The 13,815-nt window shown below is 40.9% G+C and overlaps 1 protein-coding gene across 1 annotated transcript; it reads left to right on the top strand.

Moving 5' to 3' along the window:
* Nucleotides 1-928: 928 nt before the first annotated feature.
* LOC310770642 (uncharacterized protein) lies at nt 929-12,897 on the top strand. Its single transcript, XM_083663384.1, has 12 exons — nt 929-1,022; nt 2,290-2,367; nt 2,510-2,573; nt 3,267-3,374; nt 3,520-3,597; nt 3,730-3,795; nt 4,013-4,105; nt 4,632-4,736; nt 6,154-6,242; nt 9,242-9,329; nt 9,922-10,002; nt 11,802-12,897. The coding sequence occupies exons 6-12, from the start codon at nt 3,778-3,780 to the stop codon at nt 12,123-12,125; spliced, it is 798 nt and encodes a 265-aa protein (XP_083519510.1). The 5' UTR covers nt 929-1,022; nt 2,290-2,367; nt 2,510-2,573; nt 3,267-3,374; nt 3,520-3,597; nt 3,730-3,777; the 3' UTR covers nt 12,126-12,897.
* Nucleotides 12,898-13,815: the final 918 nt, after the last annotated feature.

Below are 13,815 nucleotides of genomic sequence, written 5' to 3' on the forward strand. Positions count from 1 at the left end.
CTGCTGAGGCTCCTACGAGTTTGGAATGGGAAATACCAGCTCTGGTGACGTCATCGTCCCAGCTCATGACCTTTGAACCGTAAGGTCGTAATTACCAGTTCCCAGTTATAAAGGAATGTTGGTCCTACTTCTAGCCTCTCTGCACACTGATTATTTTGGGAAGATGTAAATCTAACACAATTTATGTCTGTCGTATAACAATGAAATCTATGTTCTTATCTCTACATGGTAAATCTTAATACCTCAATTAAACAGCTCAGTGGCCTTGTGGTCTGAGTGTCCGCCCTGAGACTGGGAGGTCGTGAGTTCGATCCCCGGCCGAGTCATACCAAAGACTATAAAAATGGGACCCATTGCCTCCCTGCTTGGCACTCAGCATCAAAGGGTTGGAATTGGGGGGTTAAATCACCATGTGATTCCCGAGCGCGGCGCACGCTGCTGCTCACCGCTCCCCCAGGGGATGGGTCAAATGCGGAGAACAAATTTCACACATTGTGTGACAATCAGTGGGACTTTACCTTACCTTTACCTTTAAACAGCATTGTTCAAAATACAAGATATTGTGCATTATTTCCTTTAGGGTGTGCATGTATATAATGTTAGTCACTTTTTATAGATTTACATACACACTCTTTAAGCCATATTTTATTGAATTTAGTTGGACTAATCCACTACTTGTCTTCCCTTCAAAATAAAATAAACAAGTTAAGTTTTTCGCTTTTCAGAATTGTTTTAAATATCTATGTCAAAGTATAGTTTCGGTTAAAGTTTAGTAGAATGATCCCAATGAACATGTGTGCTTATGTTGTCTCATATTCCCCCGTTTTTACCATTTCCGAAAGTTACAAACAAACTGCGCTTTTATTTTGAAGCGGTCATTGCAAAACCCTTGAACAGACCAGGAAGTTTCAGATTTGCGCCTTTCAGGCTGCTGCAGCAACGGGTACCACTGCAGGAGGGCTATTTCTGTCAATTTAAAGTTTTTCCCAGCATTGCAGTCTCCCCAGGAACTCACTAACAAGGTAAGAATAATGCTGTAACGTTAGGTCATGTTCCATCATATCTGGTTAGCCCTACATTTCTGTTTTTAGCTAACTTTAGCATGGCGCTAATGTTAGCTGCCTATTAGCTACTTGTCCACTGTCATATCATGCCCTCATTGTTGTGGTCCTCCACAGTCCACACAATCGTTCTCCCCACTCATCAATGAAACTGTGAGGTGAGCATTGAGCAGTCAGAGTCGTTAGTAGTTACTTAATTAGCGCATATTGATATGCAAATTAGCGCGTAACGTTGTTCAACATTACTCCCCCCAGAAGAGCTAAATGCTGCACTGTCTGATCAAAGTAGGCAAACCATGGCATGCTAATTTGGCAGTAAGGGGGCTCTGCTAACTGTTAAATCGTTGTTGTATAGGAAAAGATAGCATGTCTATCACTAGACAATAGACATAGCCAGTGGAGAGCGTGCGCATGCGTTTGATTCCCCCCCTTACCGTGCAGCTTAGCTAAAACATTCCATAACAATTGTGCATTTTGTGATAAAAGCATATAATTTGGTAGACACAATTCTGAGTATCTCATTTTAAATTTTGGATGACTGTTGTGATGTCATTAGTCAGTTTTAACCATACATATTGTCTCATTAGGGTAAATACTGTATAATTATGTAGAGATTTTGTCAAATATTTGTGCTGTTATGTTTATTTTTTTTAGCTTAGTCACTCACCTCTACACTAGCTTCCACATTGCTGCCACTTTTCTTGAAATATAGTTGAAGCTTGCTTCACCCAAAATGATATTTACATAAAAAGACTATATCCACAATGCTAATTATTTTTAGAGAACTGCATCTTGACCTGGATAAATCATATGGAATACAGTGTTTTGCTAAATACAGTTTACCTGTGATAGTGGTGGTAAAAACTAAAGCTGGAAATATACTTCGGCAATCACCTCAACTTGGTCCTATACACTCGAATGTCAGCTTGATGAGGGCTCACAGGGGAGTCCCCAGCAAAATGAGTAATTATATGATTTCACTAGCATTTCAATAATTAGAAGTTAGCCCAAGGAAATAATGTAGTACATATACTTGGTAATAGCTTTCACTCTCTCCTGTTATCTCCCCATCTATATTATATTATACTTGCACTGTTCACGTCAGCTGCGTCGAGTCACATTTTCGAGGAGCTGCATGCAGGCTGCGTAGTACAAGTAGCCAACTAACTTGCTCTGCAAACTATGCCTATAATAACTAACAGCATTTCATTTTCACATGTTTGAAAAGGGGATTGATGCTCCACTACTAATGACGGCCATGAATCGCTGATGAAGCCATCAAGAAACCTCCGTATATGCAACGAAGGTAAGGAGACAGGTTTAATTAATTGTCACTGGCTTTTAGAGAGGCTTGCACCAGGCTACTTTTTAATTAACTTTTTTGAAGACTTATCGAATGTATCTGTAAAGCAGGCAGGCTTTTAGTCAAGTCTGCTGACCGTTTCCAGGCTCCCTCTCTCTCCAGACACAGCGGAGATCCTGTTTGTGTCCCAGGTCTACATCGCTGTTCAGGTAAGTTTCCAAGACATTGGCAGACGCAGTGGAAGTGGTCCCTGGGAAATATTGTTTGGTATGTAGTGGTACTTGGATGTAAAATGGCTTTTAATCTGACCGGAAGTCATATTGTTGTCGGATTAGCGGAAGCGACTATAGTGAAAGTGAAGTTGTTATTCCCGACTGGTAGAGTGAAGTTGGCTCCGTCTATCACATGGATTTGTTATTCCTTTTCCCAACTCCTAAGCGACAGGGTCAGGACAAGCTACAGGACAAGCACGGTCATCTAAAGTGTGGGAGTATTTTAGACCGAGACCCTGCTCTGTAACGTTCAACTCCGCACATTGGAAAAGACGTAAACGTAATGTTATGTACACAGTCATGGAGCGCGCGTCCTGTTGCGACAGACAGCACCAAATCAGTCCTGTTTTAACCATGGTTTTAACACACTTTTTGATCATGCATATTAGGATTATCAACACTTGGAACGCGTTTTAGTGTAGGCTCTTGATTTATCTGTTGTCTGTTATAATGCCTGGGAGTGAGCGAGCGCAGGCCAACGGATAAACTGAGAATCCACTATGATTACTCACTATGGCAAAATGATGTTGAATCTTAGTTGTTAGGTCTTTGTTTGTAATGTTAGTTTCTAATTATAGTGCCTGTCATCTCTTCTTCTCTCTGTCTCCTGCCTCCAATATCTCTCTCCAGATTGTTTCAGCATTTAATGTCAGCTGACCTCCATGTCCCTGCAGTCAGCCCACTGACCTGCTGTCTGTGACCTGACCTGCTGCTGCCTGCGAGCTGACAGCACACACAGTGAGTATATAGTTTTAAATTTCAAATGTTTCCAATTGTTCATTGAGACAATTAGATGTGATCCCTCTCCTCATGTAATTTATATGCCCCCTTCTCTTCTCTTTCTCCATCTTCTAATATCTCTTTCCATATTGCTCCAACATAGAATGATGTCAGCAGACTTCCCTGTCCCTGCAGCCACCCCACTGACCTGACCTCTTCCAGTCTGTGATCTGTGAACTGGGTACTTCATTTATACCTAAGCACATGCTCACAAATGACATTCTCAACCTAAAGCATGTTTGAAAACAACCCCTCTAAACTAAACGTTCACTAAATGTTCACTAAAATCTTTATTTCTGATGACCTGATAAAGGTTTTCCGTGCCAAAGGAGGATCTGCAGGAAAGACAATCGGCACCATAATGGCACAGACAGCTAATGTAAGTGTTTTTTTTCTACTTCTTCACCACCCCCTCATTCCTTCTCCTCCTGTCTTTTCTAGAAAAAAATAATGGATTTGCAAGCCAACAGTGATTTTATCTTCGTTAAAATTGGCGAAGCGGGCGGTGGTTTGTATCACGATTGTGATGTCGTTAGTGATGTCACTTGAGCAATTGTGATGTAATTCTTTGGGATGTTGTTGTGTGCTTGTTTCAGAATCAAGACATATACACAAAACAGGATTGTGTCCTGAGGGTCCTTAGTGTCTACCTCAATGAAGACCTGGATACACTGGTCAAAGAATATGTGGTAAGTGTACATCAACTCTGTCTCTCTCCGCAGCTAATCTCACATAATCCTGGACCAATCAGCCTGTGTCATTTATGCGTGACCTCTTTTGATTTCAGTGATCACAGCACAGCCACATTGCATTGACTGTCTGCATGTCATGTCTGTATGCATGTCTGTCTGCGGAATCCTCACTGTGACTGGTAGGGGCGCAGGTAGTTACAGTGGAGCCGCTCGGTTGGAAACACCGATAAGGTTAGCAAGCTACGTAGCTTGAAAGTTATTAGCAGTTGTGTTGAAAAGCAGTCTTGGCAATTTGAGGGACCAGCCTGTGAGTCCAAGTGGGTGTTTGTGCCAGGTGAAATTACATTATCTCCAGGCATTCCTGAGATATTGTGTTCATGGGAATGGGACAGACATGAGGTCCCAGTGACCTTGGCGTTTGACCACCAAAATCTATTCAGTTCATCCTTCAGTCCAAGGGGGCGTTTGTGCCAAATAATAATAATTCCCTCAAGTCAAACGGTGGAAGTGCTGTCACTTTTAGGGAGGACCTGAGGAGCCTGGGACAGAGAGAGCAGTCTGCTGCTCAGCTCGACAGGAGGAGGAGGTCCTGACACCTTGTGAATACCATTCTGCCAGTAAGAGGAAGGTGAGGCCAGAGACACTTAATAGTTCACATAAAAGCAGTAGTAGGTATTCCCATTTTTTTTTAACTATTTTCATTCCTTCTTAACACGTTCACTGCCATTGACGAGATATCTCGTCTTACAAAATCCAACGGTTGACTGCCAATGACGAGATATCTCGTCTTAAAAAAAAAAAACGTCTCCTATAAAAATATTGGAGCCAGCGAACATGTACAACCCATTCCACCGACCCACTAAGTGGCGACAGTGCTCTCCACACTAGAAAAAGCAGGGCCAAAACTGCAGGGGAACGCGCGAGGAAACCATTCTCTCATACTGTAAAATGGATTGGCGAAAACGCTTTCGCTTTCGCGCATTATCGCGCTGGAAGCTGGCGGTGGGGGATTGCAAATTTGCATAATAGATTATGGGTGTAACACACTTTGAAACACCAGCAGAAAGCGCAGAATCGCACGCAGCTTCATTCCAGCTGAGCTCAACCGAAAACCCAGAAACATACGAGCCTCATTCTCATACTGTAGGCGAAAACGCTTTCACGCTGGTGCACACGGGCGCACAACGGTGGGGGGTTCCAAAAATAGACTGGGTGGAAAACACACTTTGAAACACGCAGCATAAAGCCTAGAATCGCACAAAGCTCTCAAACCCAAGAAACGAGTGAGCCCCATCCACACTCGCCGCCAGGGAGGGAGGCTGCTCAAACTCGCAGCAGCAGCAGCAGCAGTAGAAACCCGCTTGTGACAAACGCTGCTGAAAGCCACCAGACACGCCCACGGAGGGAGGAGTTTGAAGGAGAGGGCGTTCAGAACTATATTGTTTAGATGTCTGATCTCTCACTGATGCCAAAAATAAATGGTTAAAGTGACTGTTCTGCCTGTTTGATTGAATTTCACAAAACTGCGATTATCTCAGCTTTCAGTCTCAGACGCTGAAACCATGCTGTACTCAACGGCTAATATCTACATAACTACTAACTCTACAAACTAACTCATTTAGACAGAGAAAGCACACATTCTATTAGTACTTTTGTGAACTTTGTGTTCACAAAGTCCAAGCAGAAAATAATCCTCGGCTCTTGTAAAATGAGCCAGAATCCTCAAAAAAAACCTCTGGCAGAAGCTACCTACAGTAAAAAAAAAAGGCTGGCAGTGAATGTGTTAAAAAGGAGGACTCCTGGTCATCTGATGAGGAAAACAGTGATGTGGAGCATACATCTGTAAGTTTTATGACCCTGCGTAATTGTTCATGGTGTTTAAGAACTAGCAAGGCATATTTTTAAATCATGTCTGTATCCTTTAGAAACCTATCTTTCTCGATGCTAATTTTACCCCAGATAAAAAAAAACATTTAATGACTTACATGCCAAGCCAGATCATTGAAAATATATTATGAAATATTAATCTTTTTTTTTTTTACTAGAATGTGGAGGACTATCTGAATATGAACTGGAGCGCCTGGAGAACATCAGACAGAACCAAGCCTTCCTGTCATCCGTCAAATTATTGCAGGTAGGTAAACATGGAGGTAAATGTTAAATGGTTGAATAATCAAATATTTCATCAATGATGTAGTTAACTCATTGAGTGCCAGCCACTTTTGGAGAACGGACGCTCCCAGTGCCAGAGTTTCAGAGCGTTTTCAGTGATTTCTCGAGGCCCACAGAATATTGTGTGATATTACTATGTAAACACTGAACACGCACAAAGAACGATGAGACTCTATTCTATCATCTGCAAAAAAAAGTTTATTGATCCTATTTTCCGTTCTTTAGTTATGAGCCGGAGAAGATAGCTTGATTCATCCAAAAACAGCAATTTTTTTCTAGAAGCTGAGATAATGGGCCTTTTGTGAAATTAAACATTTCAAGCACATCACTGACTCTGAAGCTAATCTTTTCTAATGTAGTCACACCTCAAAAATAATTTCCTTCAATAAAACAGTGAAGGCCAGGGAATTTTGTTTGGCAGAATAATATTTTTTAGCTACAACCAGCAGCGCTGGCCCCTGCGTGCGCTGCTGGTTGCAGCTTCTTGCTGGTCTTGATTTGCTGCTGGTGGGCATCGGATATTCTGGCTTGCGTTTGTCAATCCTGTCCTGCTGCCTGGGTCTGTCTGGGTGTTGTGTGCTGCTCTGCGTGCCCCACCCCCCCCCCCCCCCCGCCCCCGCCCCGCCTCAACTGCACACTCCTCCTCCGTGTCTGTGGTGGCTCTCTGCTGAGTTTGCTGTGCGCACAGTGAAGGGTGCGCGACATCCAGCTTTTTTACAGCGTTCTGCGTGTGTTTGTCACCGGCTCCCATGCTTCCAGTTGAGAATAATAACAACTCCACGGCTGATCATGCAGATGTGCTGTCGCAACCGACACGGAGCGGCTCAATTGTGGGAGCAGATTGGCTGCTGCAGGCACAGCTGCAGTAACGTTATGCTTCATGCATATCGATGCATACGGATGCGATGCGATTTCCGTTTCCCCAACGACTTATTCTCTGTTTTTCTCTGCCTTTCTGTTAACCTGGAGAGCACTGTCGCCACCTAAGGGTTCTGTAAAATAGGTTAGACACATTCAATAGCTCCAATATTGTAAGAGGCGATGTAAGAGGCTTAGATCGACATCCCCCCGTCAAAAAACGCAATTGACGAACATGTCCGTCCTTGGCACTCTACGTTACTATTTGAAATGACGAACATGTTCGTCCATGGCACTCAATGAGTTAAAGGGAAACTAAACCGAAAAAATAAATGCTGATTTATTTTGCACATGATCTCACACATCTGTAAACCATTTTGCAGGCATTCATTTATTTGGACAGTTATTGCGTTGATTTGAGATAAGTTGAAGTGATGTCATCAGAAAGCACTACATCATTGGGTTGTATTAATTATAGGGGTGTCACGATACACTCAGTTCACGATACGATACGTATCACGATACTGGGTTCACGATAACGATACGATACGATACGATTTTAACAATATTTTTTTAAACTTGAATAATGACAATATATGACTGGAAAAGTAGTATTTTATTTGAAATGCACAAATACAAAACATGCTGTTGTGGGAAATTGTTATTACAATAACAACTAGAAAAAACATGAGATTGGAGATAAGGCTTATCTTGAAATAGAATGAGTTACACCGTCACTTAGATTTACTTTGAACTAAAAGGTTTCTCAGCAGTATAAATTCTCATTATGCATCTTCAGTTTTTCTTCAAACTCAAACAACAAGACTTTTCTTAGTCTATTTTTTATGCATCTTCAGTTTTTCCTGTCAAGTAAACAGTTTTGCCAGAAACTCAATTGAATGGTTTCTCTCCTGTATAACTTCTCATGTGTCTCTTCAGAGACTTGTTCAACTGAACTACTTTCCACACATTGAACTTCAACAAAAAAAAGACGTTTCTTTGTCTACTTTTGAAAAAAAAAAAAATAATAATAATTTTTTTTTTTTTTTTTTTGTTTCACGATATGAGATTTCATCTCAACGATACATATCGTGACGTTTTACTATCGCGAAATTTCGTGGGACGATATATTGTGACACCCCTAATTAATTATAATTATTTTCATGACATCACTGGCATCAACTTAACTCAAATCAACTTTCAATAACTGTCGAGCTAAATGAATGGCTGCAAAAATAAATCGGCATTGTTTTTCAGTGAAGTGCCCCTTAAACAAGGACAATGCCATCCTCCTCCAAAGCGCCCTTTAACACTTGGTGACCAACATCTTCCTATTTGCATACATGACACAAGAAAAATGTTTGTGCTTGTTTTTGCATGCACCTGAATGTGCTTTTCCAAATAAGGATGTGTGCAGTGCACTCAATTCACCACATGACTAGTGTCATAGCTTCGATGTCCATGAATAGATCCAACCCTGTAGTTTAGAGCCGCAGCACCGTCTTTTGGTGAGTCAGCCCATGAGATATATGGGCGGTTTTACCCCACTCGCGCGCCAGCCGTTTAACATTTTGTAGGCGTTCCCAGACATGCGGACTGTCTCTATAGTACATATTTCATTGCACTATATGTTTTCAATTTCAATGTGTACTTTGCAATTTGCACTATATTACATTTATTACATGCAAGTACATTGATGCCAGAAATAAATGTGCTGCTACATGCTCTAAACTTTAAAGTTCATGAAAATTTTATTTTTGAGTGAATTATCATCATTAATTGTCATTATTTTTATTTGGCACATGCTTAAAACAACTTGAAGCTAAATTTAGAAGCTGATGATAGCTAAATCAGAGCGATTGAGTAATTGTGCGATATGATCCGATTAGTCGACTAATCGTTAAAAATAATCGGTGACTAGTCGACTATCAAAATAATCGTTTATGGCAGCCCTAATATACATATCCCAGCAGCCATATAATGTAGTTAACTACTGTGTTCTGTCCCACATTCAACTTAAAAAAAATCTGTATACATGTAAAGTAAAAAAACAAAGTAGTGTCTTCCTTGATGTCACTGTAACACTACTTTTCGTTATGTCAGGTCAAAGGCTGCTGTGAGAGAAGTGCTGCCTCCTCGCAAGTCCTCACATCGTCACTCTGAACCCCGAGGAGTACCAACCAATGAACATGTAAGTGTCTTGACAGCAATGGCTGACTTAAATTTAATATGCACCAATAACTTTCTTTCACTAAACTGAAAAGTATTGTCCTATGAACTAAGTTGACTCATTACTTTAAATTAATAACAATACAATTTAATTTTTACATTGTATACTAAAGTATATATATATGTGTGTATGTATAGACGGTTTTAACTTGACAACAAAAACATTCTAAATGGGACCCCCGCTCACTTCCTGTTGCAGTGTTTGCTATGGACATGAAAGCAAAAAAAACATTCAAGTGCAGGATTGACCATTCCGTGAAAACCGTCTATACAGCTGAGCGGCGAAAACAAAAGTAACAATGTCGAGTGAATATTTCTGCAGTTTGCCGAATGCTGAGAAAAAGGAAGTGCTGTGGGGTTGCGCTCTGGTGAAAACAGTCTATATATTATATATGTATATATTATATATGTGTATATATATATATATATATATATATATATATATATATATATATATAATGTTTCACTTCATGTTCATGAATGCCTCTCCATTCCTCAGGTTTAGCATAATTTTCTTTCTTTCTTCCTAATTTTTCTTTATCCCTCACATGAAGGAGCCTCCCGGCCCTCTGCCCATGGTTCCAGGGAACATGGACGAGGGCAGTCAGATACCCCCACAGATGCTCTGCTCTGAGGTGGGAGTCAGCCTTCTACTTTGAGTTGTCAGCATTCTACTTTCAGTTGTGTGAGGTGGTGACTTTAAATCATTTTATTTTTCAGGCTTTTTGGATGTGGTCATAATTCAAGGTCACTGACCTCAACGTTCATCCCATTCTCGTGAATGCAATTTCTCAGCCTTGAGGGGATTTCTTAAAATTTTGCACAAACTTCCACTTTGACTCAAGGATGAACTGAACAGATCTTGGTGGTCAAAGGTTAAGGTCACTGTGATCTCATGTCTGTCCCATTCTCGTGAACGCTCTATCTCAGGAATGCCTGGAGGGAATTATATTACATCTGGCACAAACATCCACTTGGACTCATGGATGAACTGGTTAGATTTTAGTGATCAAAGGCCAATGTCACTGTGACCTCACAAAACACAATTTTGGCCATAACTCAATATTTTGTATGTTAATTATGGCAAAATGGTCTATTATGAAGTAATAACATGTTATATCCACAGGTGTAATGGTCAACTTCACTTTGACAATGTTTTGCTTACCACTGTAGCTGGGAAAAATTATCTTGGGTCATTCTACAAAGACTGGAAATGGGGTCACCTTTGCAGACACCAAAAATCCTTTAAGTTGACCTAATAATCACATTAGTCCACCCTGTGCACTTCCTCTTCCTGGATGACAGCCAGGACAGGGAGTGTGGCGTCCTGTTCCTCTGGTAGCTCATTAGTTTAGCTTATATTGAGCTTCAGGTGATGTGACAAGGCTCTATATTAGTCCTATGTACTCCTCTAAGTGAAATGGCATGTTTCTCGCTGCACATTATTCACTGGTATCAGGTAAAAGTCAATGGAGGCATAAAACCATGAGGCGAGGGGAGGTACGGTGGAGCAGTGGTAAGCACTATCGCCTCACAGCTCGAAGGTCGTGGGTTCGATTCCCACCTGGGACGATGTGACCGCTGAAGGAATACGTGCCCGTCCGCATGTCCTCGAGTGCCCACTGCCCGGGTGGGGTCGTCTAAAGGGCCTTTCTGTGTGGAGTTTGCATGTTCTCCCCGTGCCTCCCAGGGGTTTCCTTCATATAGGAACCCCCTTCACAAAAACATGCAATATCCTGGTTGCTAATGTGGTTCCTCCTCTGGTCGTTAAGGGCGCCTGGTCAGAGGGAGGGGAACTGGTTGGAATAGCGTGAACCTCCCACGTGCTATGTCCTACCGGTGAAGCTTCCTCTGTTAGGTGAAAATAAGCGGCTGGCTGACTGCCCATGTCTCGGAGGAAGCATGGAGCCAGTCTCGGCTCTCCCCAGATCGGCAGAGGATGGACTAGCAACCAGAATTGAGAAATCAAGCGAGCACTAATGGGGGATAAAATGGGATAAAAAATCAGGGAAAAAAAAGATAACAAACAAACCATGAGGCGGGTAATTCAAGTTATTGTCAGATTGGATATTGACCATAGTTCCATGACTGTATTGTAGGTAGAGATAACTATAATTTTACATTATCTGATTGTGTTCACTTCTTGCAAATTAAATAATGGTTGAAGTTTAACAATTTGCTGGGGACCCCTTGGAACGCCCTCAAGGATCCCCGGACCCCACACTGAGAACCACTGTTCTAAACTGTTGAGTGCTCTAATCAGTTTTTTAATGTTTCATTTTTTTTTATGTGAGGTTCTGACAAATTCCTTTTGTCCATTATTTTGTATTTGAATGATTCTATATCTGTAATTACAGAACATTACAAAACATTCTGAATGTCACAATGTGACCAGCTTTGGGAGACAGCTCATTGTTCTCTGTTTATCCTCCAGGAAATCCAATCTACAGAGGCGAAGGCGAACATCAAAGACACAACAATGGGCATCTACGCCATTCGGGTGAGGGGTGCAGGTCCTGGAGATGAGCAGTTTGCAGATGTTGGTGTTGTACTCGAAGGCGTGGAAGTTCTCCAGAACCTTCCGAGTGTCACCCATGGCTGCATGATACTTTTTGGATTGATTTATGCACTGAACCTACAGTACCCACTGCCCCTGAAGTGCACATTTGAAGTGTTCCAGAAAATCCTGATGGGACTGGACCCCTCCAAGCTTTCCCCAAAGGTCCAAGCACTTAAAATCAAGATGTACAGTCATTGACTAATTGGCCTGATACACTGTCTCACCCTTAGATGTGTCATGGATTTGGGACATGCCTTTTTTGAGGGGGCGGACTGATTTATGCTCTGCATACTGCATATTTGAAGTGTCTGGACACAACTGACTACTGGACTCTCAATTTGAACACTTGTTTGGCATTTTGGATGCTGCATCTTGGTTCTCGCGCGAGACCAGTGCTTTCCTACAGAGCCGCCAGCTATTGGCTGTGATCGGCAAGCTGCGTGATCACTGGACAGGTGATCAATGATGCCCGAAACAGTCCTTTTTCATATATTTTACTCTAAAAAAATTTACTCTAAACATGTGATTAAAATTCACCCCTCCCCGTACAGTTGTCATATGCTGTAAACTCTGGCATTTTAACATGGGGTGAATGGGACAGATTTGCTTCTGCAGCCAGTCTCAAGTGACCATTTGAGCAACTGGCCTCGATGCTACGCCTGCCCCCTCGCGTACAGCCTTTTACTTAAAATTACTACTTAGAAGTCTGAATACTGAAAGTTAAGAAGCTTTCTCTATGGAAAATGTGTCAAAGTGGTTGACCTGCTGTGAATATCAGTTACCAGTTACCTTCGATGTTCAACTTGTGTGTGAAAGGTATGTTTACATTTGTTTTATGTAACAAGCAGCGAAGTGTTATGGCACAGCTTTTCACCTGAGCCTTGTGACAAGTGTTTTGAATCTACAGTAAATGGAGAGCACTTTGCCTTTATAGGGCTTATTTTCTTTATTAAGATTTATTTGTTGCCTATGTGTGAACAATGTTTTGGATCCCAATTGCAAAATTGGATACCAGGAATGCAGCACTTTATTAACCTTGTATTTTCTTATTGGGATTTTCCCAGAGGCATTTTTTGTAAAAAAATAATTGTGCATTTTACAGGGTCAATAATAAAATAAATTGTTAAATATTTAATTAAGGTGGTCTGACGGTTCTTTTTTGGGAAATTAGAAATATCAGGTTATACATTTAATATACATTTGGTATATTAATAGAAAGTACATACATTCTATGTATTTTGATTTATGATATATGATAAATATATCAACCTGCATTTTGCATTTAGGACAGATTATGTTTATGAAATACTATTACATAAATTCTATGTATTTTGATTTATGGTATATGATAAATATATCAACCTGCATTTTGTATTTAGGACAGATTATGTTTATGAAATACTATTACATAAATCTTAGTTATACTTATTTCATTTATATTTGACTTATAGGCATATGCATTACATAAAGTGTATTAGTTTGTTTATATAAAATCTATGTAATCCAAATGCATACTCGCATTTACATAAAATCTATGTAATCCAAATGCATAGGAACTTGTTAGGCACGTTTACATAAAATATATGTAATCCAAATTCATGTGAATTTGACATGCAATCAAATTACATAAATCTTAAAAGTACTGTTTAGTCATTTCTGTGAGTGTGTACAGCAGTCAGCGCCACACAGCTACAATCCAGAATAGGTGGACAAGGCTGTTCAAAAAGCTCTCCTACCTGTATCCGACCTCCGACTGCAAATCAGAAGATATGATGGCCAGCCTAGTGAAGACAGTAAGTTTGCCGGGGAGGTTAAATGATACTGATGCGTGAAACATGGGTTTAGAAGCAGTCTTTGCACAGCCTGCACTGAATTTACAGCAAGGTGT

This window comes from Poromitra crassiceps, assembly GCF_964638095.1.
Source record: "Poromitra crassiceps genome assembly, contig: HAP1_SCAFFOLD_141, whole genome shotgun sequence".
Taxonomy (NCBI): Eukaryota; Metazoa; Chordata; class Actinopteri; order Beryciformes; family Melamphaidae; genus Poromitra; species Poromitra crassiceps.